Source organism: Lepisosteus platostomus, chromosome 12, assembly GCF_059453375.1.
Source record: "Lepisosteus platostomus isolate fLepPlt1 chromosome 12, fLepPlt1.hap1, whole genome shotgun sequence".
NCBI lineage: Eukaryota > Metazoa > Chordata > Actinopteri > Semionotiformes > Lepisosteidae > Lepisosteus > Lepisosteus platostomus.
Window position 1 is genome coordinate 32780824 of NC_142622.1, and position 24812 is coordinate 32805635.

Consider the following 24812-nt stretch of genomic DNA (forward strand, 5'->3'; position numbering starts at 1 on the left):
GTTACTTGGAACTGATATCTGCTGCACACAGGGAGGTATTGTTTGCTTGTCTTTGAAATCTGAATCCAACCACTGCCATGAGTCAGTTGCTCATTGCAGGGGTGGCTGGATGCCAGAGCTAGGCTCTGTATCCGTCTGAAATATGTCAGACGGTCTTTCTTCAGACTCTAGGTCTACATACAATCCTCCCTACCACAGCTAAATCTGTTTACCATTTTCATTTATGTAATCCCCTTGGTGGTTTTCACACAGTTTCACTGTGTTCCAGGGAACCAGGGCAGTGTTTTCTTAGGAATAACAACTCACAGCTCTCCTTTCCACACACCTGTTATCTACCTCACTTTTATTTTCATACTACAGCCTGCAGATATAACTGGCAACTGCTCCAGGAGGCTCAGCCGTTTTGCTGAGGTGCATTTGATTAATTTGAGATAATACAGGACCTGTTTTTTAACATCTCAGACTCTGTCTGTGAGACAGCAGCTGCACACAAAGTCTGCCACACCGAACCCAGCAAAAGCGATGCGAAATTGTCAGCTTAAACAAAGCAAGGAAGGATTTCAAGAGGTTTGAAGACATTCATTATTATTATTGAAAGATAGCATAGATTCATAATACAATCCAGAGGAATAGAAAACCAACATCTTGTCCAAAAAGCAGTCTTTTTCTAAAATACTACTAAAATAAAAAAAATATAATAAAGACCTGAAAGCTGACCAAATAAGAAAATAAAAATACACAACACTAAAAGCAAATAGCTCTGGACAGAAAAGTACAGACAAATCTTCACTTAATATAGCAGAATCACACACAAAATTACCCAGAATTAGTAATAAATTTAGGTAATACACCCTGAAAAGCAATCGATAGGTTTAATGTGAAATGCAGAGTTCTAGAAATGAATTAGGGCGGTATCCAGTAGCTTCCTAGTTCTTGATTGGTTTAGATCTTAAGATGAAAAAAAATGTTATGCTTTGTGCAAAACTCAGTCTAAGATGTGCAGAATCCCATGATATTGAACATATCCTTGATTCAACCTGTTATGCTAAAAGAGCACAATGCTATGTTATATAATGAAGTTATCTATATCCAAATAGCACAACTTTATAGCTGATTTTCTAAAATATTCCAATATACATTCCGTATCTACAAAAATTGCACAAGGATTCTATGTTGATAGTTTTAACCTGGTGGGTTTAAGGAATGGCTGCTGTCCATATACTGTATATATATAGTGCATATACAGTACCGACTAGAGTTGGTGACTAATAAAATTTTGCCCCATTTCCGAACTCTATGAAAAAAACAACAGTAAAGATTTTTAGGAAATGACAATTTTAACAAATGACACCAATTACAACACTATTATCTCATAAAGACATAACTAATCTCAACAAAACATGAGAGATGGATAATATGTCAACATCAGATTCTAATTTCTGGTAGGTATGAGACAACAGTAAATTTCAGAATTTGTCTTGTCTTGGTATAAGCATCTTTGACAATCATTACTATTATTATGGTGTAATTGTACACATCCCTACTGAAAAAATAGTTCAAATTCTTACATTGTTGGGGAAAATTGATGGACAGAAGTTTCAGAGTGTTTCCAAAGATTATAAATAGGATTCAAGTCAGGACATTGCCTAGGCCACACCAGGACTTAATTTTCTTGTAGACCACTTCGGTATTGCTTTAGCCTTGTGCTGAGACCTTTGTCCTTCTTGCTGAAGAGTGCATTTTCAACCAAGCTTTAGATTCTTAAGAGAGTCAAACAGATTTTTCTTTGGTTTTCATCTCTGCTTTACACAATCCATTTTCCCTTGATCCTGACAAGCACTTCCATAATATTAGGTCATGCTGCCACCATCCTGTTTGTGCTTAACAGTTAGGGTGGTGCTGATTGGGAGATGTGCTGTGTCGGACTTTGACAGATGTAATGTTTTGTGTTTAGATCAAAATTCGATTTTGTCTCCTCTTAGTATGTAATGCCACATATCCTCTGCCACATATCTGCAGTGTGTGTTATATGAAATTTTAGAAAACGTCTTTTTCCACTCACTTGCATAGACCAGTTTTGTGTAGAAAGCTGGATATTATTAATGTTTGCCTCATCTCTGACTCTCCTCTACGACAGAACTTTGTAACTCTTTCAAAGTTACTGTTGGCTTCACTGTGGCATCACTAAGCTTTTTTTGCTTGCCCTGCTACTAACTTTGAAAGGACAGCTTACTATAGTTAGTGCCTGGTTTGTATTTAGACCAAACATTTCAATTCTGTCTCCTGCCACATACTGTATCTGCAGTGCATCTTATGACATTTAAATTTTAAAGTTTTTCTTTCCTCTTACCCAGTTCTCTTCACTGGATGGTATGATGCTCATTGCACTTGTTAATGATGGACTTCACGGCACTCAAAAGAAAAGTAACCTTTCCCTAATCTGGTCCTCTCAACCATTTTACCCCTGACTTATTTTAAAAGCTGTTTTTGAAAGGACTTCTGTGTTGATTAGTTCTATTACTGTCTGAGTTGCTATTGAATAAGTCAAAATAAATCTGAAATCATTTGTAGAGACAGATGCGTTTTCATTAAAGTCAAGTTATATGACTTTGATTACATACAGAGATCATTTCACTACTTTTGTGATGTTTTGAAGTATTCTTTCGTATCTAATTTGATTGGGAACTGCCGCAACAAAGGGGTTGAATATTTATGCAATTGAGAGTGTACTTGTAGTTGAATCAAGTTTACATATCATAGTATTATCAGTTTGGAGTACTGTTGTGAAGATATTAAAAAAGTGGAAACTTTGCATTTCATATGTTTGCAAAATGCAGTATACAGTATATGAAAGTAGTTCACGTAGGTAGCAGCGTCACCATGCGTAGCCTGCAAAGGAACAAGTAAAGGTTTATTCCATGCTGAAAAGAGAAGAAAATAAAAATGTTTTGGCTGTGGAGCCTTCTTCGGGTGTTATGTGTATACAGCATACAGTATATCTCATGTGAAAGTTCATATGAGAAAGGCAAACAGCTCATAGCATTAGAACTGACCATTATGATCAAATAGCTAGCAATAGGAGTTTACAAGGAAGATCTTGACTCAGTGTAAGTGGTGTCTTTGAACTGAGAAATTAAAACATTGGAGGAAACAAACCAAACCAATTTATCCACCACTGACCTGGAACATCATTAGCAGAATTTTCAATTACTGCGAGTAGCTTGAAAGATGATGAACTTAGTATTAATGAACTTATTTAAGAAAGAAAAACAGACCTATTATAGTAATTATATCTAAATCACAGGGGTGGTTATGTCAAGTTGTTTCTTATCATGTTTGTATGAATTAATTGCATCAAACATCACACAATATGCCATATTATCAGCTTATACTGAATCCAAACAGTAGAACTTGTTTAGATGTACAATTGTTTCTGATTCTTTTTTGTACTTTCAGCAAAGAAAATGATTTGGCTAATTTATGGTTTGAATTTCATAGCACTATGAAGCCTGATTTGTTGTTATTATTGTGTGAATGTTATTTCACTTTTAATATTAAGGTGTGTCATGTTGGATTCCTAGCAATGTTCTTAGAGAAATTAAAATGCAAACAATCTCTTTACAGTAATTAAATAAACTAAAAAGCAAAAATAATGCATCTAATAATTTAGTTAATTGAATTATAAATTATTATAAAATTAGAATTGACTTTGAAATGTAATATAAAGGTTTATTTGGACTTGTGACATTGGAACAAACCCTGAATTTTGAAATCTTTCTATGAATGCTCGTATCTTCTTGAACAATTTCCGGATATAGAAAGTGTTGTGCTTTTATATCATTATAAGGTTTGAGCCTTTTTTAAAAAAAAAAGTTATATCCAGAAAGAGAAAACAAACACGAACCAGTTATTTCAGGGAGTTCTCCAACCCAACTTTATTTTTAGAGCCAATTCACATTAAGTGCAAACATATAATCGTCTTTAGTGCAACTTTATAATCTTCTTTTCAACCACAGACATGGGATACAGCAGTGTTCAAAACACAGTAATAAACTCTCATCTTTCTACAATGCTGCAAACTAATATCCCTGTGCAACATATTAAATTTGGTACAAAACTATGCTGTCCTTTTTAAAAAAATACTTCTTCACTTCAATAACCAAATTTCTGTGCTATTAAGACTGCAGCTCAGCTTATGGCCAGCACTGTATTGTCATGAAGATTACCCTAAATCAGCTTCAGTTCCTTATATTTGTGGGTGAATTTTAACTTCATACTGCTAGAACTACTTTGCTTGGTTTTGTTAGGCTTGTATTTGCTATTTTATTCCTTACAAAGCAGTTAGGGATCTGATGGGCCAGTCTTTCTCCAAACCCCCTTTTCGGAATGGTAAAAGTAACACTGGAAACATATTAAGGAATCCTATATGTATAAGTTTCTGAACAGTATATTTTTGTTATAAATTGAAGAAAAGATAAGATTTCTGTCATTTTTGTAAAACAGTAAAATGTTCATTATATGCATACATAGAAAATATCTGCAGTCTGAAAATATACAATCCTTTTTCCTTTATACTGCAAAATAGCTTTTGTATGGTGCTTTTTATTTTATTGAATAACATATTCCATTGCTTTAAGAGTTAATACCCACAATGGTGTTTTTAAAAAGATTTATGCAGAATATATAACATTCTTTTATCAGCAATTCGATATTGTATTACATTAAGGGTACCTCCAAAACAAAAACCAGTTAACCCTTACCTATACAAATATACATTATTGATGTAAACTGGGACCCTTGATAGCTTTACTTTCTGATTGTCTGTGCATTAAACTTTGAGTCTGTGCAGTTTTCCAGTGAAAAAAAACATTCTACCACTGCTGCAATCTATTGTTCATGAAAGGCATCAATTTCCATAAAACAAAAAGCTGCTTTGAGGAATTAGTAGAAGCTCAGATGGTTAACGTTTCACACAAGGCCCACCCTTTCCTATTATAGAGTAATTGTTCTCTGTGTTACTGGCAGTTGTGTATGATTTCAGTAAAATACATAGGCTTTTTTGGATTTGGAAAGGTAAAAAAAATAGACATCGTGCTGATGTTCTGTTAGCTTAAATCACAGTAGGCATTTCCTTAAGTCTTGGTTTCACTTGAAAGTGAGTTCTAGACTAATATAGCTATGACCTCTTAAGGAATAGAGCTGGAGGTCCAATTTTCAGACAGAGCAAGAGGCTCAGCCATTTCAAAACAGTTAAACCCCTGGCATGAAGGACTGCCTGAACATATTTATGATAATTTCTGCATTACAATAAATATGACACATGGTGACACATCGAGAGTTCCTAAAATTCAATATTAATGCTCCACTGCATCAAACTTTTCTGGGGAGTACTGAATGACAACCACACGAACACATAAGAGAATAAATCAAAAAGAACAGTGTACTCCTACATTATGTTCTGGCTACATAAGAAAACAACAGCATACTGTATAACACATCTATTTTAAGGATATTTCAGAACACCTTCTGTGCCCTTGTGCAGACAGATGTATTTTCAGGAGCTAAAACATTAAATTCAATTTTTTGGCACCATATGAGTAGCATCGTTCAGCAAAAGCACATAACAAGACTGCCTTTAACGCCCTACTTCATTCGGTGTGAGTACTTACTGGTGAATAGAAGAGAACTTCTAAAAGAAACAGAATATATCTACAGTTTTGGTGATTTGTAGGCCATAAAGTTGAAAAGTAAAAAAAACATAAACCACATACAGTATATATTGGCTTTAAGTCTGCTACACTAATCTGTGTGCACTGCTGTTATTCATACATGTATGTTTGTGGAAAACAAAAGGTGTTATAAAAAGGACCATGAGTTGTTCTTAATAAAAACGTTACCTAGCTCTCCAGCAGTTTTGAGAAATGAATGGAAAGTATGGCTTATTTAAAAACTCACTTTAGTTATTGACAAAATGTGACACGAAGCAGTGTTTTTTAAAAGAAAACAATTGCTTTTTGGTGGCAGAGACTAGGAAAGTGGGAGGACTGGATTTGAGGCTTTTGAAACCCATTGAAGTTTGAGGCAAAATGTAATTCAGAAAACATGTTTATGATTTTAAAAAAGGGTACGGACAACCAAGTGAATGTTCACAATAGGACTAAAATATGAACAAAATACCATTAAGTTCCAACTTGGAATAAAAATATACATCAAAAAAGAAGAAAAAAACAAAACTATATTCACATGTACCCGCATTGTTGGAATGTTTTCATCCATGTCTAGGCAAGAAGCTCATTCTATGCTATGGAATGAAATCACACTCAGTAGTGCTAAAACAGTTCAGAAAGTTCATAGCAAAGCAAGCTTTTCTCTTTCTTGCCCACCTTCTCTCAGTCCTCAAAAACTTCGAGAAAGAGGGGTGGGAAGAGTTCTGTGGGGCACTCCACCTTCATGTGCAGAAACCTGCTGGCGTGGCAGGCTCCAATCATGCGCAGGTCTGTCACCTTCATGAGGAGTTTTGGCCAGAAGTGTGACACATTATGTTTGCGGTAGTTGATGTAGTGCTCAAAAGCCAGGAGGAACTCTTCTTGGCATTTCTCGATTCTCTCCACACTTGTTAGACCAGGACGATCTTTAAAAGAGAAGAGAACAGAAGTTGTCTCACATCATTACCATTTTCTTTAAACATGACTGGAGCCACTGACACTCTGTAAAATTAAAATGCAGGTTTTAGGTTCCCTACATTTAATCAACAGCTTTATCCACAGTTTAAAAAGTGCAAATTTCTAAACAACGGTATATCACGTATGATTTATAGCACTGTGTGAAGGCACTCAAGGAGCATTAAAGGGAAACATGGGCTTACAGCCTTCATTACATTGCATGTTGCCATTGTGTGTTCAGCACGAAGGATAAAGCACAGATACCAATGTGCATTTAAATGTTCTGAAATGAATATTGCTGTTACAGAACTGTTCATGATTCTGGATCTACTTCAGATGCCTCAGTGATGAGCTATTTCAACTCATTTATGAATCCATGCAAGTTTAGACTTTCTTTTTCAGCAACATTTCTTCAGTCTTTACAGAAACACTTGTAATCACACAAACCAGTGTATTTGTATACATGTATAAAATACTTAAAAAAATTAAGACTTGCTTTGTTACCGATAACACAAGCTTGCTTTGATTTTGGAATTAAAACTTGAACACAAGAAGTGACTGTGACCTTGCATGCTGCATAGTTTTGTATTATATCATAGTCATTCTAAAATTACTTTTTTTGTCAGTTTTATATCATTTTATGTATAATATCTCAGTTTAAGACAGTGATGCTGTCTCGTTTGTCTCTGTCATTTCTACCACCTTGCCCAAGACATAAATCAACTTTCTCTCCTCCTGTATTAAACTTCACTCGTTCCTGTATGAGTTTCTTAGCCTACAGTACCTCTGTAAATTAAAGATGTAACTTAGAGCACTGTCAGCCTGGAAGCACACAGTATGCCACAGGGGTAGCTGTGTCACCAGGAACTGAGAGAGCCTTGGCAGACTAATCCAACCCTACTCTCAGCGGTACTCAGGGACAGCAGTTAAAAATAAAGTTTAAAGTTTAAAAACTGTTTCATAGCATATTAAAAATGACAGAATGTAGCACTTTTCAAGTATTTTCAAGACATTGAATTTGACTAGTTTGTGGCCAGAGACAAGTGGATCCACTTGTAATGGGTTGGAACATATTACACCAAACAAAACAGGATGATAATTACATTAAAGGTTTACATGACTACAGCGACCTTCTCCGGAAACCTACCGGTGCCATGTGCAAGCCCAGGTGAGCAAGAGAAAATGTGAAGTTTTAACATGGGACTAAATGATGGGTGCAGAGAAAGGGGGTTCTTGTTTATGGGGCATGAGGTGTGCTTCCAGGGTAAATGTGCAAGCAGGGTGGGTTGAACCTGTACCAGATGTTACTGATGCGCTTAGAGCAGGTGGGGACAATTCAACCAAAGGACCACGGGAACCTGTACTATAAAATGACATATACTGTATATATATATAACACATGCTTTCTTAAGTACTTAAATCTCAAGGCTAAATGTAAAATGAATAAAATACATGACCTCAAGGTTACTACATACCCAGAAAAATAGGGCATTACAAGAATAACTGAAACATGGCTAAGAGAAGCTGATGGGGATGAATATAAATGGATAGAACATTTTTCAGCAAGACATGCAGGATAGGAGAGGTGGTGGAGGGGCATATACCAAAATAGCCTGCAAGCACGAGAACAGAAGCAAGAGGGCTCAGAAAGTTCAGAATCAATATGATTTTCCTAGATTTTATCTAGGAAATATAACTTCTAGGTACTTAACACTAGGTGTGTGCTGTAGACCACCTAATGCAGACATGGGTACACACATCTTACTATATGACATCAAGAAGTTATGTAGCAAAGATGACATTATTTTACTGGAACATTTCAACTTTCCAAACATAAAGTGGTTATTGTGATGGGGGATACAGGAGCAGTAACTGATATGATTGGAGTGGTTAATGATTAACCTAATTTGTAAAAGCTCCAACTTGGAACGATATTCGTATTTACCTAATCATTTTAAACAGCCAGAATAAAACTAAGGGAGTAGATGTGATTGAACACTGGGAAACTTGTGACCATAATATGGTGTATTTTCATAAAGATTTTAAATTTGTAAAATGTATGTGTAAATGTAAAATGTTTTATTTATCATTTAAAAAGGCAGAATGTGAAGTAATGAAGAGCATGCAAAACACTAGAAACAGCTGTGTTCAGAAACAAAAGCAGAAGAATGGTTATACTTCTAAAACAATTTTAAAATCTCTAAACAAATTCATCCTTAAACACTCTGCAGAATGCATAGAATGTCCCTATATTCAGAAATGATACTGGCAAACTTGCAGAGTATCATGAGGAAAATATACTGCTTTTATAGTACTTCTATCACAGCTTCTTGATAAATGCAAGATTCTAATGTTTTAAAGTTAAACTTTGAGGTTTACAAATTGTTTTTCTTAATTGTAATAACAATAAAATTATAAAGCAAAGCCTTTTCCCCTGTATATCCAGGAAAAAAAAGTCCTAAATGGCTGTTCTTTTTTTGAATGACTGCATTGCTAAAATAATCGATCCTTAATACCACGTTTGCATCACAATTCCTCTTAATCTTTTTATGTGGGGTTTCCCTTCAATAAAATTCAGTAATCCCCAATAATCACACAATGAAATGGCCCTAATACTTAGTAATGCTGTTACTACTGGGTATCTACAATTAGGATAACCCTTTTGAGTGTGATAAGAAATATGGATTATGTGTGACATTAGTTTAGCATCACTGGTAAGACTTTTAAATCAGTAAAGCTTCTAGTTGCACTGGGTTATGCCAATTCTCTCAGTAATCTATTCTAGGCTTAATAGTATGACTTTTTTATTTATGTGATTTAAATGTTGTACTCTGAATGATAAATTGGATTGGATTTCTATAACAAAATTCTTTAAATAAAATGGCATTACCCCGACGTTGTTTTTGCTGTAAAAATGGGGGGATAGTCAGATACAGAGTGGTACTAATTCAGGTTTTTTTTATTTTGTACTAATATAAATAATTGTGTGTTTTCTTAAGCTTTTAAATTTCTACTAAACTAATTTTCAACTCAAAACTAAATTAAAAAAATTCTAGTTATATATATCCTAAGTACAGCTATCATTCTTTGTAATAATCATTTTATTTGTTAAAGAAGGCCATAGTATTCATGGTATTCAATAAAGAGAACCTTACTATAGACATTTGTAAGAACACTGAAGGAATGTTCAATAGGCATACAGCACTAATTCTTCAAATGATATAATACTTCTGATTGTATTCATCTAAAAGTGATGAACTATAAATAATACTTCATGTAAAAGTACTGTAAAGTATGGGAAAGACTGACAAACGCACTGAATTCTTTTCACATGGTCTTACCTGAGGACATCAGAATTACAGCCTGAAGAAGAGCAACCTCCGAGTCGTCCAGGTTAAAAGAGGACAGAGACATGCCCAGGTCAAAAATGGCGTCAGACACTACACCAAGGCCTCCATTTTTAAGTTGTCCCCTGGTGACAGCCATCTCACCATTCAGGGTTAAGGTTTCACTCTCGGGGTCGTAGCGCACTGCTGCACGCAGGGACATGATTTCCATGCAGCAGCCTTTGAGAAGGATTATCTGGTCTTCACATGGCAACTATGAAGGGAAAGATGAAACCAAGGAAGGTCACAATACCTTATATACCCGCATGATTGACTTTGGTTCAAAAAAGTTATATTTTACACTATTTAAAAGGCCAGACCTCTAGCTCGAGTGCAGGTTGAGATCTATGATCATGGTTTTGAGACTGGTTCATGGCATTAGACTGTGACCAGGATTCCCCAGGCAGCAAAGCACAAGTTGCTGCACATTGCCAAGAGACACCACACAGTGAGGCCTACTGGAGAGGGATTTGTAGTGCAGCAATCCAATTAAAGTACCTTGCTCAAGAGTACAACAGCTGTTGGGAGTTCAACCCACAGCCTTTGTGTACACCTTGCTTTGTTGACATTAGTTCGAAAGTTGAGATTCTCAGATAAGGGCTGGGTAAAATGGTTCTGATGTTTCATATTTTTTCACAGGGCAAAATACATTCATAAGCTTCAAAGCAGGTAGGGTCTTGGTTTTACAACTAATCCAGCAACGTGTTTTCCTTTCAAGAACACTGTGCCCTCATGCTTGATTATCCCATGTAGGAGGAAGCAGATTACCAGATTATCTCTAACATTGATGCCAAACTTGTCAACCTTTGGCACAATGGTCTCATATGTGTAGAGCAGCCAACATTTCTAGAGACTTACCTCACAGAACATAGGCAGCTTTTTGGCAAAGTCCACCACTCTTGTGATGGCAGGGGTGATGATTTTTGTAAACTGACTAAAGGCTTCTATGTCCACTTTGCTTCCTTCTGATGCACTCACTATTGGAGCTTGACCAATGTCTTCTGGCTGCAAAATTACAGAGGATTCTTTTAATATTTGACAATATTCGGAACATGGAATTTACCAACAGCAGGAGGATGTGATAATCCTTCAAATCTGCTGAAGGCGTATCAGACCTTGAAGTCTTTAAAAAAACAATATCACTGGAATAAGTCAAACAGAAAATGTCCTACTCAGGAAAGCAGAAAAACGATTGAATAGAAAAAGGCTCATTGACCTTTCTGACTGAAGGTTTTGAGCAGTACAAAAATATTGTTACACCATATGCCTGAAGGAGTTAAATATTTGACTAGGGTTTTTCACTGATACATCGTTCAGATGGTGTGTAGTACATTTCAATCATTGTCCACATACTTCTGACCAGAAGAAACATGATTTACTACTGAGTGGGGAAAAAGCACTGGTGCCCAGAAATAAGATAGGGAGGTGCAACAGCAGGTTCCATTGTTTGTTCTATTAATCAAACAATAATAAAAAAATAATAATATCCCAATGCACAGCTGAATATGACGCACTTTGAATACATTCCAATCAACACTTTTCTTGTTTATGAACTTGACATACTTCCACAAAAGAAATTGTAACAACGTTTATATGCACTTGTGCCTAAAATGTAATATTTGCAACATTTTAGATGCTCAACAAATTTGGTCCACTGTTGCTTACCTTTGAATTCTCCACCCCCACTGCACTCTGGTCAGAAGCATAGAATAAATTACAAGTTATTGCATTAAGTAGCTTTGCTTCTTCAACCTGTTGAACAATCAACAGGGTTTGTGAAGTTTCAATGAAGAACCCAAGTCAACTCAAAAAACAGAAACGTTTACTCTGAAAAATGAGAAATATTCAAATACAAACTTTATAAACTAGCTACACAGATATCTGTAGGGAAAATGTTTGAAGACCTGAACGCAAGAAACCATCTCTAAAGATACTTGGATTTCAGAAGATGAAGGAAGAAACTACATCGATACGGCAACAACTCCATCAAGAAATAGCTTTCCTATTTCTTTTGCTTTTAAATCACTGAACATCCACAAGAAACAAGCATAACAAAATACGGAACACAATCAGTTTCTGTCTGCCTCCGCGGAAGAGGTCGCCAACTTCTGGCACTTTGCCCTTCTAAAAAGAAATATGGAAATATTAACACCCAGACGAACATAACACACTAAAACGAAAAACAAACCAAAAAAAAGTTACGGAACTCTTCTCACCAGAAATTTCCGTTTCTGTTTCCAGTGGTTGCCTTGTGCGTTAGTGGTCATATGTGCCTCTGTTACCACCCGGATGAGCTCCCACTCCTCCTGAGAAGGCTCTGGCTTGCTCCACACGGACTTCTGCAGCTCCTCACGCCGACGCCGCTCTCGGTTCTCCTCGATCAGCTTCCTCTTTGCCAGGCGCTTGCTGTCGTCCAAAACCACTGTCAAAAACGAAACCGATGAAGTTTTTCGCGCCTTTGGTGGACTTTGAAAATCCCAGAACCTAGAATAGTCAGCAGAACCTAGTGTATTTTTTCAGCCAGGGGTTGTAAAATCAGAGTAGGTTCGTGAAAGAAGCACGCCACTGTGCTTTAGGGTTTTGCTAAATATAACTATGCACAATGAAGTTTATAAATATGTCAAAGGTGAATTTTAAAACTGAGAAAAAAAAGTATATTGTAAGACTTGATGTCACAGAGTGAATGAAGGCATTAATAAATGTTTCTGAGATCTGAAAAATGTTTCAAGCAATCTATGGCTCTGTTCTTGAAATTATATAAAGCTGCATAAAAATGGAAAGCAGAATTCAAAAATGTAGATACAAAAATTATGAGCAGTGTTGTTATCTATTGAAAACGAATGCTATTGTAATTGTACCCGATTTTGCTTCAAAATACAGGAAAAATATCATAGATGATATACTATTTTGCGAAATTTGTTAAATCAATTCAGAAAACGGAAAACTATAAAACTGTTAGTGCCAGAGGATCGCAGCTTTTATTACAAATATAACACTCTAAAATTGCAAATGTGTAGAAGCTTTGCTTTGGTTCTGGAAAAGCTTCTGAATAACAGTGTTGATTTGAATGCAATGCTGAATACACGTATTTTATTCTAAGTGATTTATTGATTTATCTGTTCTTGTTTTACATCATTGTAAATAATAAATAAAAGAATGCTCAACAAAGTATTGGTATTTCATGTTTGTATCACTTCTGTGATATAAGATAAGGTAAAGCTTGTTACTATACGTTGTAGCCTTGTTGTCTAATTTTCAGCAGATTCACATTACTCTTTTTGTGTCATTGTGGGAATCAAAGTAAAATTGTATTGTACATTAGCTCTAATTTTTATATGAAACCTTGTATTTTTGTGAGAGTCTTAATAAACCCACTAAAATAAGTCAGCTGAAGTTCAACACTAATGGTGTAATTATAAAATGTGAACACACTTACGGTCTGTTGCCATGCCAACTGCAATACATTTTTTGAACCGACATTCCTGGCACTGGTTTCTTGTGACTTTATCTATAATACACTTTCCCTCGTATTTGCAGGCATATGTTGGATGGAGATTTTTCTGAATAGTTCTCCTGAAAAAGCCCTAAAAAGGGAAAGTTATAATTACCAATGATGGGAAAAATGAAGGAAATGAAATGTAGGATCCTACAACTCTCTCATCTATACTGCAACACCATCACATTTTAGTTAGAAAACATGCTACTATCAAATGTTTTAACTTTTATAAAAATTAGAAGTACAAAAAAAAGACACATTATTTTAGAGAATGACTTAAAATTTACCTTGCAGCCTTCACAGGTGATGCAGCGATAATGATATCCAGTTGCTTTGTCACCACACACTACACACAACTCATCCTTATCCAAGTAACTTGGAATGTACCCTAAAAAAACAAAATTAAAAGATGCGATGTTCCCAACTGAGTCAAAGGTTAATAAGTATTCAACCTTTTTGTCAAGAAAGATTTTTGTTTCATATGGCTACTAAAATTTTTACAATTTACAATTCTTAAAGCCATCCTAATTCTCACACTGAAAGGGAAGACAAAAGACTAGCAAATTATTTTGTGACATATTTGAGCCAATGAGCGCTTGATTAAATCCTGTTTCTTACCAAAAAAAACGCAATGTAAATCAATGATGAAAACTTACAATACATGATTATGATGAAAACATACATACGTTAACTCCAAACATATCTGACACAGTGCAAACTGGGCACGGCTTAGTTTATGGGCAGAGTTAAGGTTGTGTTACCAACAGAAAAACAGAAACGTACTGAAGCTGTTTTTTTAGATTTATGTCACTCATAAAGCAATTAGGATTAGAATAGAACAATTAAAAAGCAGAAAAATTAGTACTTACGATGTTAGTATGTTAAGTCAACAGTGACCTAATGTAGCTTTGAAAAGTTGAAGCAACATTTGTTTTGCTTGAGTCTTATAAACTCCAGCATTATCTGTGATTAGATTTTTCATTTAAAACAAAAATTGCTATACTTCAAATGTAGTGCAAGTAATTGAATTTAATTATTTTTCTCAATCATAAGACACATAATTAAAAAGAGTAACACAACTATTTTATTTTAAATAAGTATGATAAAAAAGTGAGCTTCTATATAGAAAATATTATTAGAAAGCCACAACAAATACTACAGAACTTACTGCTAAAAATAAGAAAAGAGGGATGCTTAATATTTTGTTATCCATTGTCTGATCCAAAACAGATAAAGGATTAAATAAACAATACAAAATGGATTATGAAAAGAAGAAGGGGGGGGGGGGGGGCAATTTCTTCAGGCAAACCAGCCTCTCGTCAGACACTTCTAACAAAAAATCAATATCTGATCAATGAAAACCTGGAAGAGGAGAACTGGAACAATGAAGCTGAACAGCCTTCTGTCCAACAGTCTGGAGTTATCGGTTCAATAAATGTCTCATTCAGCTTCATATTAACAGGTGACACAATACAACATATGTAATTGGAGTCAGTTGGAAACTGCATGAATTCTTAATGGTTTTTAACCTTTTTTACTTTTAATGTATTTGGCAATAAATGAGTGTTCGCCTCACAAGGTTATTTTTTTAGATTAATTTCTCTCAGAAAAGCCAGATGCAATGTTGTAGCATCTTTAAAAGCTTCCATGACAAATTAAATATTACATTAGGTCAGGACAACCTTGAAATTTATGTAAGAACACAACACTGTACACAGCTGTCTACAAAAGCAGATCACTTTATTTTATAAATATACAATGCAAAACTAGCTACCAATAGATAAATTATATTAAACAGAAGGCTTTCAAATGCACACGATTGCCTTAAAATATAATTCACTCTTTTTCCTGTGAGTGCTCCAAAAGGGCAATACTTTAAGCAAAAATCAACAAAACATTAAAAAAAAAACATTGAGTTTGTACACTTGATGAAAATAGTCAATGAAAGACCATTCGTTGTTTTCTGAAACCTATTTCATTTCTTGCTTGGAAATTAATTTGCAGTCACATACAGTACATCTTTACAGTACAACTTGTAAATTAAAAGACTTGCAAGTACTTTCAGAGCATCTTATTCAGGTCTATTAAGAATTGTATTGCACTTCATTTTCAGAGCTACCAGCTACATTTCATCCTAGCACTTCTCAGCATGGAAAATACAGCAGCATGATCTTGAAACCATGACGTAAAACGAAGTACATTTAATAGTATACACAGAATAATTGCAAAGCTAAACTTTAGTCTAAAAAAAAGTGTTTTTAAAGTTGCTTTTGCCTAAGGCTTTAATTTTGAAACAAAAATAAAGGAAGCCTTCATGTGAAAAATAAAAAAATACCAAGATGCTTCTGAATTACGTTTTTTTTTAGAACTTCCAATCACTTTCCATCTTTATTTGTGGGGTTTACCTTTCAGTAGTCTTCAGCAAGACACACAAAGCTAAAAACATGAAGTCAAAGCCATACCTTTTTTCTGTGACTCTGGTGTCCACTGAACTTCAGAAAAATCTGTTTTTCCGTCTGTGAAATAGTCTGTCTGGTGACAGTGACTCAAGGCCATGTCCATATTGCAGAATTCGCTTTTAAACACGTTTCCAGGGTAACTACAGGTATAAGGCTGATTCGGTACCCAGGCCTGCTCCATACATGCATTATTATGGAGAACCTGTGGATCGCAATTGTTGTAACCCTGGCTTTCACTTGTGTACATGCAGTACTCAACAGGCTGCACAGGGAAATTGCTACCCATAGCATGGTGCATTTCATACATCTCTTGCATGCAATAGTTCATCTCACTGGCAGCACAGGCCGCACTTGTACTTAAAAACAATTCTAAAAAGGATTAAGAATTATTTAAGCGTGTTTCTGGAAAATGCTGCTAGAAAAACTGACATGAAACAAAAAGCCCACACGCGTTCTACCTCTAAATCTCGACATTAATGTAAACAATATTTGCTGTACAGCACCTCAAGTGCTAGAATCCGCTATATATATGGGAACCCAGTCAACCCCTCCCAGCAATCAAACAAAGTGGGAAGCAGATTTATGACAGGCGAGGGTTCTAATCTGTGACGGGTACTAATTCCTGGAAGGAAGACAGACAGGTAAAGATGTCGCACTACTGTATGTGTTCCTCTTTGAGCCTTCAGGACTCACTCTGGAAAATGTCTTTACATGAAATGTCTTCCTAACCTGACTGGATAATTGGAAACAAACCGCTTCTGAAGTTGCAAACTGACATCTTTCGCATAGTTTTGTTTTTGTTTGTCTCCCTCACAAACCGTTTATCAGGAAGAATGATTCTTGAGGGATTAAAGGAAATCCCCAAATCTGGTTTAACACTTTGGAAAGCTTGCTTACTTACTTACCGGTATTGATTCCATTATGGCATACTTCTTCAATCATCCTAATCTGCTATCAGCCATATTGATTATGTTTTACAGTATTAGCCGTATGGCAAGTGCGAAACCGTTGGCTATCATGCTTTGGACTTTCGGGATATGTTTAGCAAGTATACTTCTGAGTGTTCTTAGAATGGAATAGTTCAAGAAAAAGAAATGTCTAAGCACTACAAAAGTTGTTGAGGAAGAACAGAACAGAGACTGAGAAAAGAATGAGAAAAAAAACTAAAAATAATTTTAAACAATGTTTTTGGCTTCTACTTCAAGATCCTTACACATATGAAATATATATGAAACTACAGCATATATTTGATTACACAACAATTAATCAAGACACTTTTTTACATATTCAGGAGCTACTGGTAAAAAGAAATAAAATGATACAAAGTCAATTTTGCACTAGGGGCTCATTAGCTTTGAGTCAAAGACAACATTGACTCAAAGCTAATGAGGTCCAAAACAAACAGATTTAGAGTCTCTCAGGGAAGAAGACAATTTGTAGATCGGCTTGCTTTCCAGAATTAGGCCAATTCAATTACAGAAGCATTTTTTTGTTGTGTAATGTATATGGCTTAACATTAAGGTTAAACCGCAACTTCAGTCATTTCATTAGACTTGGAGGTTCGTTATGTTAGAATTTAATCATTTTGCTATTATACAGCTGTCAAAGGAGGGCAACTCCTTTTTTGTCTTTCTGCAGGAACTTGGGGAAAAAAAAGAAAGGAATGCCTTAAATATAACATTACTGTAAAATCAATATTTTAACAACATATTAAGGTACTACACATTTCAGAGCATGTGCAATTTCGCAATATTATTCAATAAAAAGCCATTTTGAGATATTCATAAGAGCAAGGCTTTTCATCTCAATATATTGAAATAACAATACGTTTGATTTCAAACTTGATAAGTGCCTAAATACATTAATAAATGGCATGACAGATTACATTATCTGTATGTACCTACAATCAGCATTATTTTATAAAAAAAATAGAAAGAATTAAATAAATTTACATCAATGTACCATTACGAATTATTGTACTCAATAAATCCAATAGCTTTGTTTGTTTAAGAACCTCACATCAAGTCAAATGAATGAACTATGGTTCAGACAGCCTGCAATAAGGCGATAACACAATCACCACTAAGCATCTGTTAATAGCAAGGGTGTCTGAGGTAAATCTGATGAGAAAAAGGGTTCTTATACCAGTTTAACTTTTTGATGAGGTGATGTCCCTCACAGGACACTAATCTTTCTATTACCGTTAAAGGAGTTTATGTGAAGTGACAAGATGTCTCTAAGCACGTGACAAAGTAGGGCATTACACTCTTCTGGTAACATTCCAAGTTCCTCCATTTTTTTATAGTGGATGTTTCATCCCTTCTTTTTCAGCAGTCACCACAATGTTTTTTCCTATTATTCATCTTGAAAAATATAAGGCAATTTTGCAGCATTGAGGCGCACGGTTGGAATGAGAATCAGAGACGAAGACTTCAAAGACAATGTGTAACCACTTTCAGCTTGGTGGAGCGCAGTCAGATACACCTTGTGTAGTAAAATCACCACTTCAGTGCTCACATGAGCACATCCCAGTTATTGGATTCAGTCAGGATTCACAGTCTGTAGAGCTGTAAACTTACAAAGGCACTGCTACTGAATGATACCTACAAAGGCACTGCTACTGAATGTCTATTAGAAAATATATATTTTTACAGCTTTAAGGGAACAGTCAATTTTAGGTATATTTAGTTATCTATAGTGCTGCATGTTACGGTGAACTATTCTCTGACAATTTTTCTAAATTCCTCTTTTTTTAAACCTGTAAAATTAAAATGGTCCTTCACAGCAATTCAATTTTTTTACACTAAATAATGAGTTCTTAATCGCAAATACTTATCTTCATTTTACAACAACACATTTTTTAACATCAAACTCCATAATCAAACTACTGTGGCTCCCAGGCATTCTTTTGAAAAGCTTAAAATTTTAATTACCATTGTTTTTTCGCCCAGTGCTCTCCTCTGTTGCAAATTCAGGCATGGAGCTGCATTCTGTCCAGTAGTCCCACTGAGAGAGTGAGACAGTTCTCTTCTCTGATTTACATCGAAAATGCTCAAGGCTCCCCAGAACAATATCTCCATTTGGGAGAAATCTTTTATACAGTCCCTCTTCATCTCCCCTCATTGTTTGGTCACTATGAAATCCCAGTGCCACATTTCTTGAATAACACGGCACACTTTCCTCTCCATCCCTGATCAGCGCAGAGTGGTACACAGCGGACAATATCAGCATCTTGCTGAGCTGTGGGTTTTTCGCCAGTACATTCTTTCTAAACTCCTCTGAAGTCCGGTTGTATATCTGAGTCTCAAACGGGTTCTTTTGGGTACCATCTTTATTGTCCACGGTAGTTTTCAACCATGCCCACTCAGTTACCATTATTTACTGCAATTTGTCCCTTAGTCCCCAAGCTACTGTAACTTGTGCCCAGTTCAGGTGTATTCTCCCTGGCTGCCTGTGGTTTTCCTGACTCTCACTCACTACTCCCTGACAGTGGATCCACAAACAAGGTTTTCCATCATTTTATTGCCTGGACCCATTGATCACTTGAGGTATTAGGGGTTCAAAGCTGGTCATGAACAATTTTCAGAGTCATGGCATTTAAAACAACAAGGATTCAGCCTCAACTGACTTTGCTCTTACTGCCAGATGTCCTGAGAGACACTCCGTTACCTAAGGTGGACATTCTGATAAGAGGCATCTTCTCATGTCAGGGTGTAGGTAATGTGAGGGAACAAAACACAAAGTAATTCCCTATTTATTTTGTCAGGAGACTAACAGGTGTTCTGTGTTTGCTACAGGTGAAAAATGTGATTTTTCTTTTTTAAATATATGCATTAAAATAGATGTTTTACAAGTACCAAATTTATGGTATGAATTCTGCTGTATTCCAGTAAATACTGTATATATAAATCTGTAAACTGACAGTGTTTTTCATACTATAATTACAAAGACACAAGTTAACACAAGTATTAATTCTAAAATGTCTGTTCCTTCATATATTTAATGCATTATACTGAACAATAAAGCAACACTGAAACACCCTTCAACTGAATTCCACTTTGAACAGCCAAAAAGTTGCAATTCTACAATTTTTGGAAGAATTATACCTTTTATACTACTAAAAGGAAAGAGGAATTTCTACTGTTCTACTATGGAAAATCTTTTAATTCAAATCAAAAGATCCTAAAGAAAAAAACTCTTTAGTTTTTAAAACTCTTAAAAGCTACAAGGGTGTAATTTAAGATTAGACCTGCACACTTCGCAGGAGTGTGTACTGTATTTGTTAAAGAGACTTTGCCTTGCCAGGATTAATAGGGTCAGTGACTGTATCATCAGTCCACTTGTAATCACTCAAAAAACAACAGATGTCATTTAGCATTGAAAAAACAAAGTAGGATTTCTGATTTGGTTGCTATCTTCAACAACTCTCATGATTTAAACATTTTTGGATGGAGCTGAAAAAAGCGAGATTAACAATCATGATTAAACAATCATGACCCTTTGAATCTTTATACTGCATATATAAGTATGTATATATATACTTTGTATATATATATTTGAGAGCAGATATATTTAATCAGAGTTATACATATAACTCTCCAAACTCAGAAAGTCTTCTGATTTTGAAAAAATTGGGTTCTTTGTGTTAATTTTCACATTTGTATATATCAGGAGAATGTCTTTTGTGAACTGACTGATCAGGAAAGCTGCTGCTAGATCATAAAATTGTTTTTTAATAAAATTTCTGGATTTTTTTAAACAGGAGGTTTAAATTTTGTAAAGTTTCCACTTCCATATCACCAGAAAGAACTGGTAACATTATCATCAGCAGCATAATAATAACGTACTTCAAAGGTTATCTACAGGGATGAGGATTTCAGTTACACGCATGAGGGAAGTGAAGCGAAGCCAGCTTCGTTGCAAAGATGTATTTCAGAAAAGTTGGTTGGATTACCTCTAACTGTTTCTCATTTGGGCGGCATGGGGGCACAGTGATTAGCCTGGGGCCCTGCATTCCATTCCTGTACTTTTCGCATGCAGTTTGTATGTTCGCACATTCGCTGGAGTTCCCTCCGGGTGCTCCAGTTTCCTGCCACAGTCCAAAGACACACTGGTAGGTGAATTAGCTTCTGGGAAGACTGGCCCTGGTGTGAGGGTTTGTGTCTGTGTGTGCCCTTTGATAGACTGGTGTCTTGTCCAGGTTTATCCCGGTTTGTGTCCATCACTTGCCAGTTTAGGTTCTGGCTACCATGCAACCCTTATTGGATAAATCAACTAGGAAATGGATGGATGTTTCCCGGTTATTCACCTCTTTCCATGGCATGTCAGGTAATATTGTGTTCCTCAGTGACCTTCCGATCGGTATCCTATCCTAGAACAAAAATAATGTATTTTTTATCTCAATACCTGTATCTATTACTTCATGTAATTTGTTGTGAACTGCCATTTGCATAGCCTGATTATAGAGATTTATACATAGAGTGCCTTGCAAAAGTTTTTACTCCCTACCAATAAAGCTCCATGTAGACTACAGATAATGCATATACATTCTCAAATTATTATTTTATTCAAACTGTAATGATCACACTGAACACTTGTGAAGAAGACCATCTGTCAGCAACACCTGCAAAGAAGATATGCAAAGTGTAATTCACTGTCTAGTATCAAGTCCCACAATGTTGGAAGCACCTTTGACAGTAATTACTGCTGTGAGTGTTTTTTGGGGGTATACCAGCCTTGCTTGGGAGATGGTATATTTTCTGTCGATTATTTCTGTTAAATTGTTCCAGTTATGACAAGTTATGACTGGAGATTGTTTAATGGACAAGCAATCTTCAGGTCTCACCATTCATTTTCATACATACATTTTAGATTTCAGTCAGGACTTGTGAAACCTCTCCAGGGTGACTTTGGCCTTGTGGCTTGTTGCTCAGGCCTAACTGAAATTTTCAACCCAGGTCTAAATTCTTGGGAGTATGCTTTTGTTTAGATTTCACTTGTACTAATGCACCATCCATTTTTTCCTCAGTCCTGAAAAGCTTCCCAGTCACTGCAGATGAGAAGCAGCACCAAAACATTGTTGCCTTCACTGTATTTGACAGGTGGGATAGTGTTGAGTGATTGTATTGGTATGCACCAGATATAATGATTTGCATTCAGAACAATTTAAATTGTCTCATCTGACCATAAAATCACCTGGCACAAGACTGTAGTATGCATTGTTTTGAACTCTTTCAGTAATGCCGTCTGCCCTGACATCCTGATAGAAATATCACTAATGCAGGAAAACTGTCTCTCATCTCAGATATATAATTTCACAGTTTCCTACTATCTCAGATACTTAGTTTAGAAGGATGGTCTGACTTTGGCAGCATCTGGCTGGTATGACACATATTCTACTTCACAATAATGGACCTCACCATACTTAAAGGCATGGTAACATTCTCCTATAGCCTACAGCCAGCAGCTACTGTATGTCACCCTGCAGCTCACACACCGTACAACACACTGAAGCTAAGCAGGTGTGAGCCTGGCCAGTACCTAGTTGGGAGACCTCCTGGGAAAGCTAAGGTTCCTGCTGGAAGAGATGTTAGTGGGACCAGTAGGGAGCACTCTCCCTGCGGTCTGTGTGGGTCCTAACAGTACAGTGACGGGGACACTATGCTGGAAAAAAGGTGCTGTTTTTTGGATGAGATGTAAAACTGAGGTGCTGACTCTCTGTGGTCAATTAAAATCCCAGGCTCTTTCTTAAAAAGAATAGGGGTGTCACCCCCACTGTCATGGTCAAATTTCCCCCCTGGCCTTTACCAGTCCTGGCCTCCTATCAAACCCCATCTATGAATTGGCTTCATTACCCTCTGTTCAAACGAGAGCTGATGTGTAGTGAGTGTACTAGTTCTCTTTGGCTGCTGTCGCATCATCCAAGGTGGATGCTACACATTGGTGGTGGAGGAGAGTACCCATTACCTGTAAAGCGCTTTGAGTGGAGTGTCCAGAAAAGTGCTATATAAGTGTAGGAATTATTATTATTCTTTTCCTGATCCATGCCTCTGTGAGTTGTGGCTTGAAATTCAATGCTCAGCGGAGGGAAATTCCAGAGACAGAAGCATTTACTCTGAAACTGAAACACCTTGATTACACTAGAAAGACTACACTCAATTTGTAACTAACCTTTCGCACCTGAACTCATTAAGGATTGTCATAAAGTGATGGCATGCTGATGTAAATGAGAATACTGCAATTTTCTTTGATTTTTAAAAATGTTCTTTTGATTCTATTAGCATGTTTTAGCTTTACGTGTCTGGAGTGACAGTATAGATTCTAAATATAAATTCCTTTTTGAAAGTGTCATGATGGCAAGGTTAGACAGAAACTTCACAGGAGATTAATATTTTTGCAAGGCACTCTAAAAAGCCTTCCAAATCACGTGAATATAGGCACTTGTCTATAGAACTAAGCCAGAGAACACAAGTACATACATCTTTCTTAAGCGTTACTGCAGCACAGGGAACAAATGGATCCTTGTTGTATTGAGATTCACGTCCAGAATCCTATTCATTATAGTTTACCAATGTTCCATCTTCAATAAAATCACTTCTGTAACATTTTTTTAAAGTGTACGTTGAGTTTCTTATATAAACCTTTACTAATACACTTAGTATGATTAAAAATGTTTTTGCTTCTTGGCAATATTGTATATGACAAGAAGGAATGTAAACTAAGTGGCTCTAGCATAGACAGCAGAATGAAAAACCTAGTTGATGCTTTTGAAAGGAACATGTATTTTCTGCTGTTATTAATACAGTAAATTTACATTTTAATGCACATACTGTACAGTAGTTTTCAATAAATACCTTAAATGGTTTTTTCTGGAAATCTCAGCAGGCAAGGGATTACATTAAATTCTGGAGGAGACAAAGGTATAAACCAATTTCTCAGCATCAGGCAATTACAAAATGTAGCCAAATAATATTATTCATGTAGAAGAAAGACAGCCTGCTGATGATCTAGCCTGGATTTTCTCATTTTTGAGCAAAACTCAAATTGCTGTGCAGTATCTAGTAGTCTCAGTTTTATTACCATACGCAAAACATATAGTTTGGGATGTTTCTGAGCGTTAGTTCAGACAGTAAAATTCACACCGTGATATCTGAGAGATGGCCCTCCACCCTTTCCTTACAGTTGCAGCCAGATGGCAAAGTTCGATTCCACTGGTGAGTTAGTCCCATAGCTTTATTAGGCTCCAAATTGTTTTCCTGAAGTTGTGCCAATTTTATTAAAAACAGAACACTGCCAAATGAGAGTCATGTTTAGCACTGAAGTACTAAAATCAAGTCTTCAACCTGTGAAATAATTTTTGTTCGTCTCTATCCTATCCTGGTGTTATTTAAAAGTCTTACTATATTATTCACTATCTTGGTAACAGAAGGACGAAGTTTCAGATAACTCATATCCTCACCTGTTCTCCTCTTACCACTCAGAGATGCTGAACTCTTAAATATTTTATGCCCTTCTACTTTGAATCACCAGATAGGAATTGTAACATCTCCCAAAAAAATACAAATTCTGAAACCAGATTTCATAAAACGTCTAAAATTATGTTTAGTATTGAGCATTTTAGTTGTCGAAAGAGCAGAACATTGAACTCAAATGATAGATTTATGCCATCAATTACAGAAAAACAAACGTTACACAATGTTTGGAAACAAAACAAAAGGCGTAAGTGGGAATAAAAATCCCCATTATTGCGCAATTAAATTATTTTCAATTCCACGTTAAAGATATTACTCACCATTGCATAATACACTGT

The 24812-nt window shown here is 35.9% G+C and overlaps 1 protein-coding gene across 11 annotated transcripts in view; it reads right to left on the bottom strand.

Annotated features, from left to right (window-relative positions):
- Positions 1-3907: 3907 nt before the first annotated feature.
- thrb (thyroid hormone receptor beta) overlaps positions 3908-24812 on the bottom strand; it is a 136186-nt gene continuing 115281 nt past the window's right edge. For 4 of the 11 annotated variants that reach the window (XM_088601672.1, XM_088601668.1, XM_088601670.1 and 1 more), the window contains 7 exons: positions 13832-13932; positions 13485-13632; positions 12265-12470; positions 11714-11800; positions 10907-11053; positions 10004-10262; positions 3908-6631 (listed from right to left, as the gene is read on the bottom strand). In XM_088601672.1, the coding sequence (XP_088457798.1) occupies positions 6390-6631; positions 10004-10262; positions 10907-11053; positions 11714-11800; positions 12265-12470; positions 13485-13632; positions 13832-13932 (1190 nt within the window). In that variant the 3' untranslated portion in view covers positions 3908-6389. Of the gene's footprint in view, positions 6632-10003; positions 10263-10906; positions 11054-11713; positions 11801-12264; positions 12471-13484; positions 13633-13831; positions 13933-16006; positions 17805-18936; positions 19891-21311; positions 21375-24812 lie in introns of those variants that run through there. The other 7 variants (XM_088601671.1, XM_088601663.1, XM_088601662.1 and 4 more) reach the window with 7 other exon arrangements.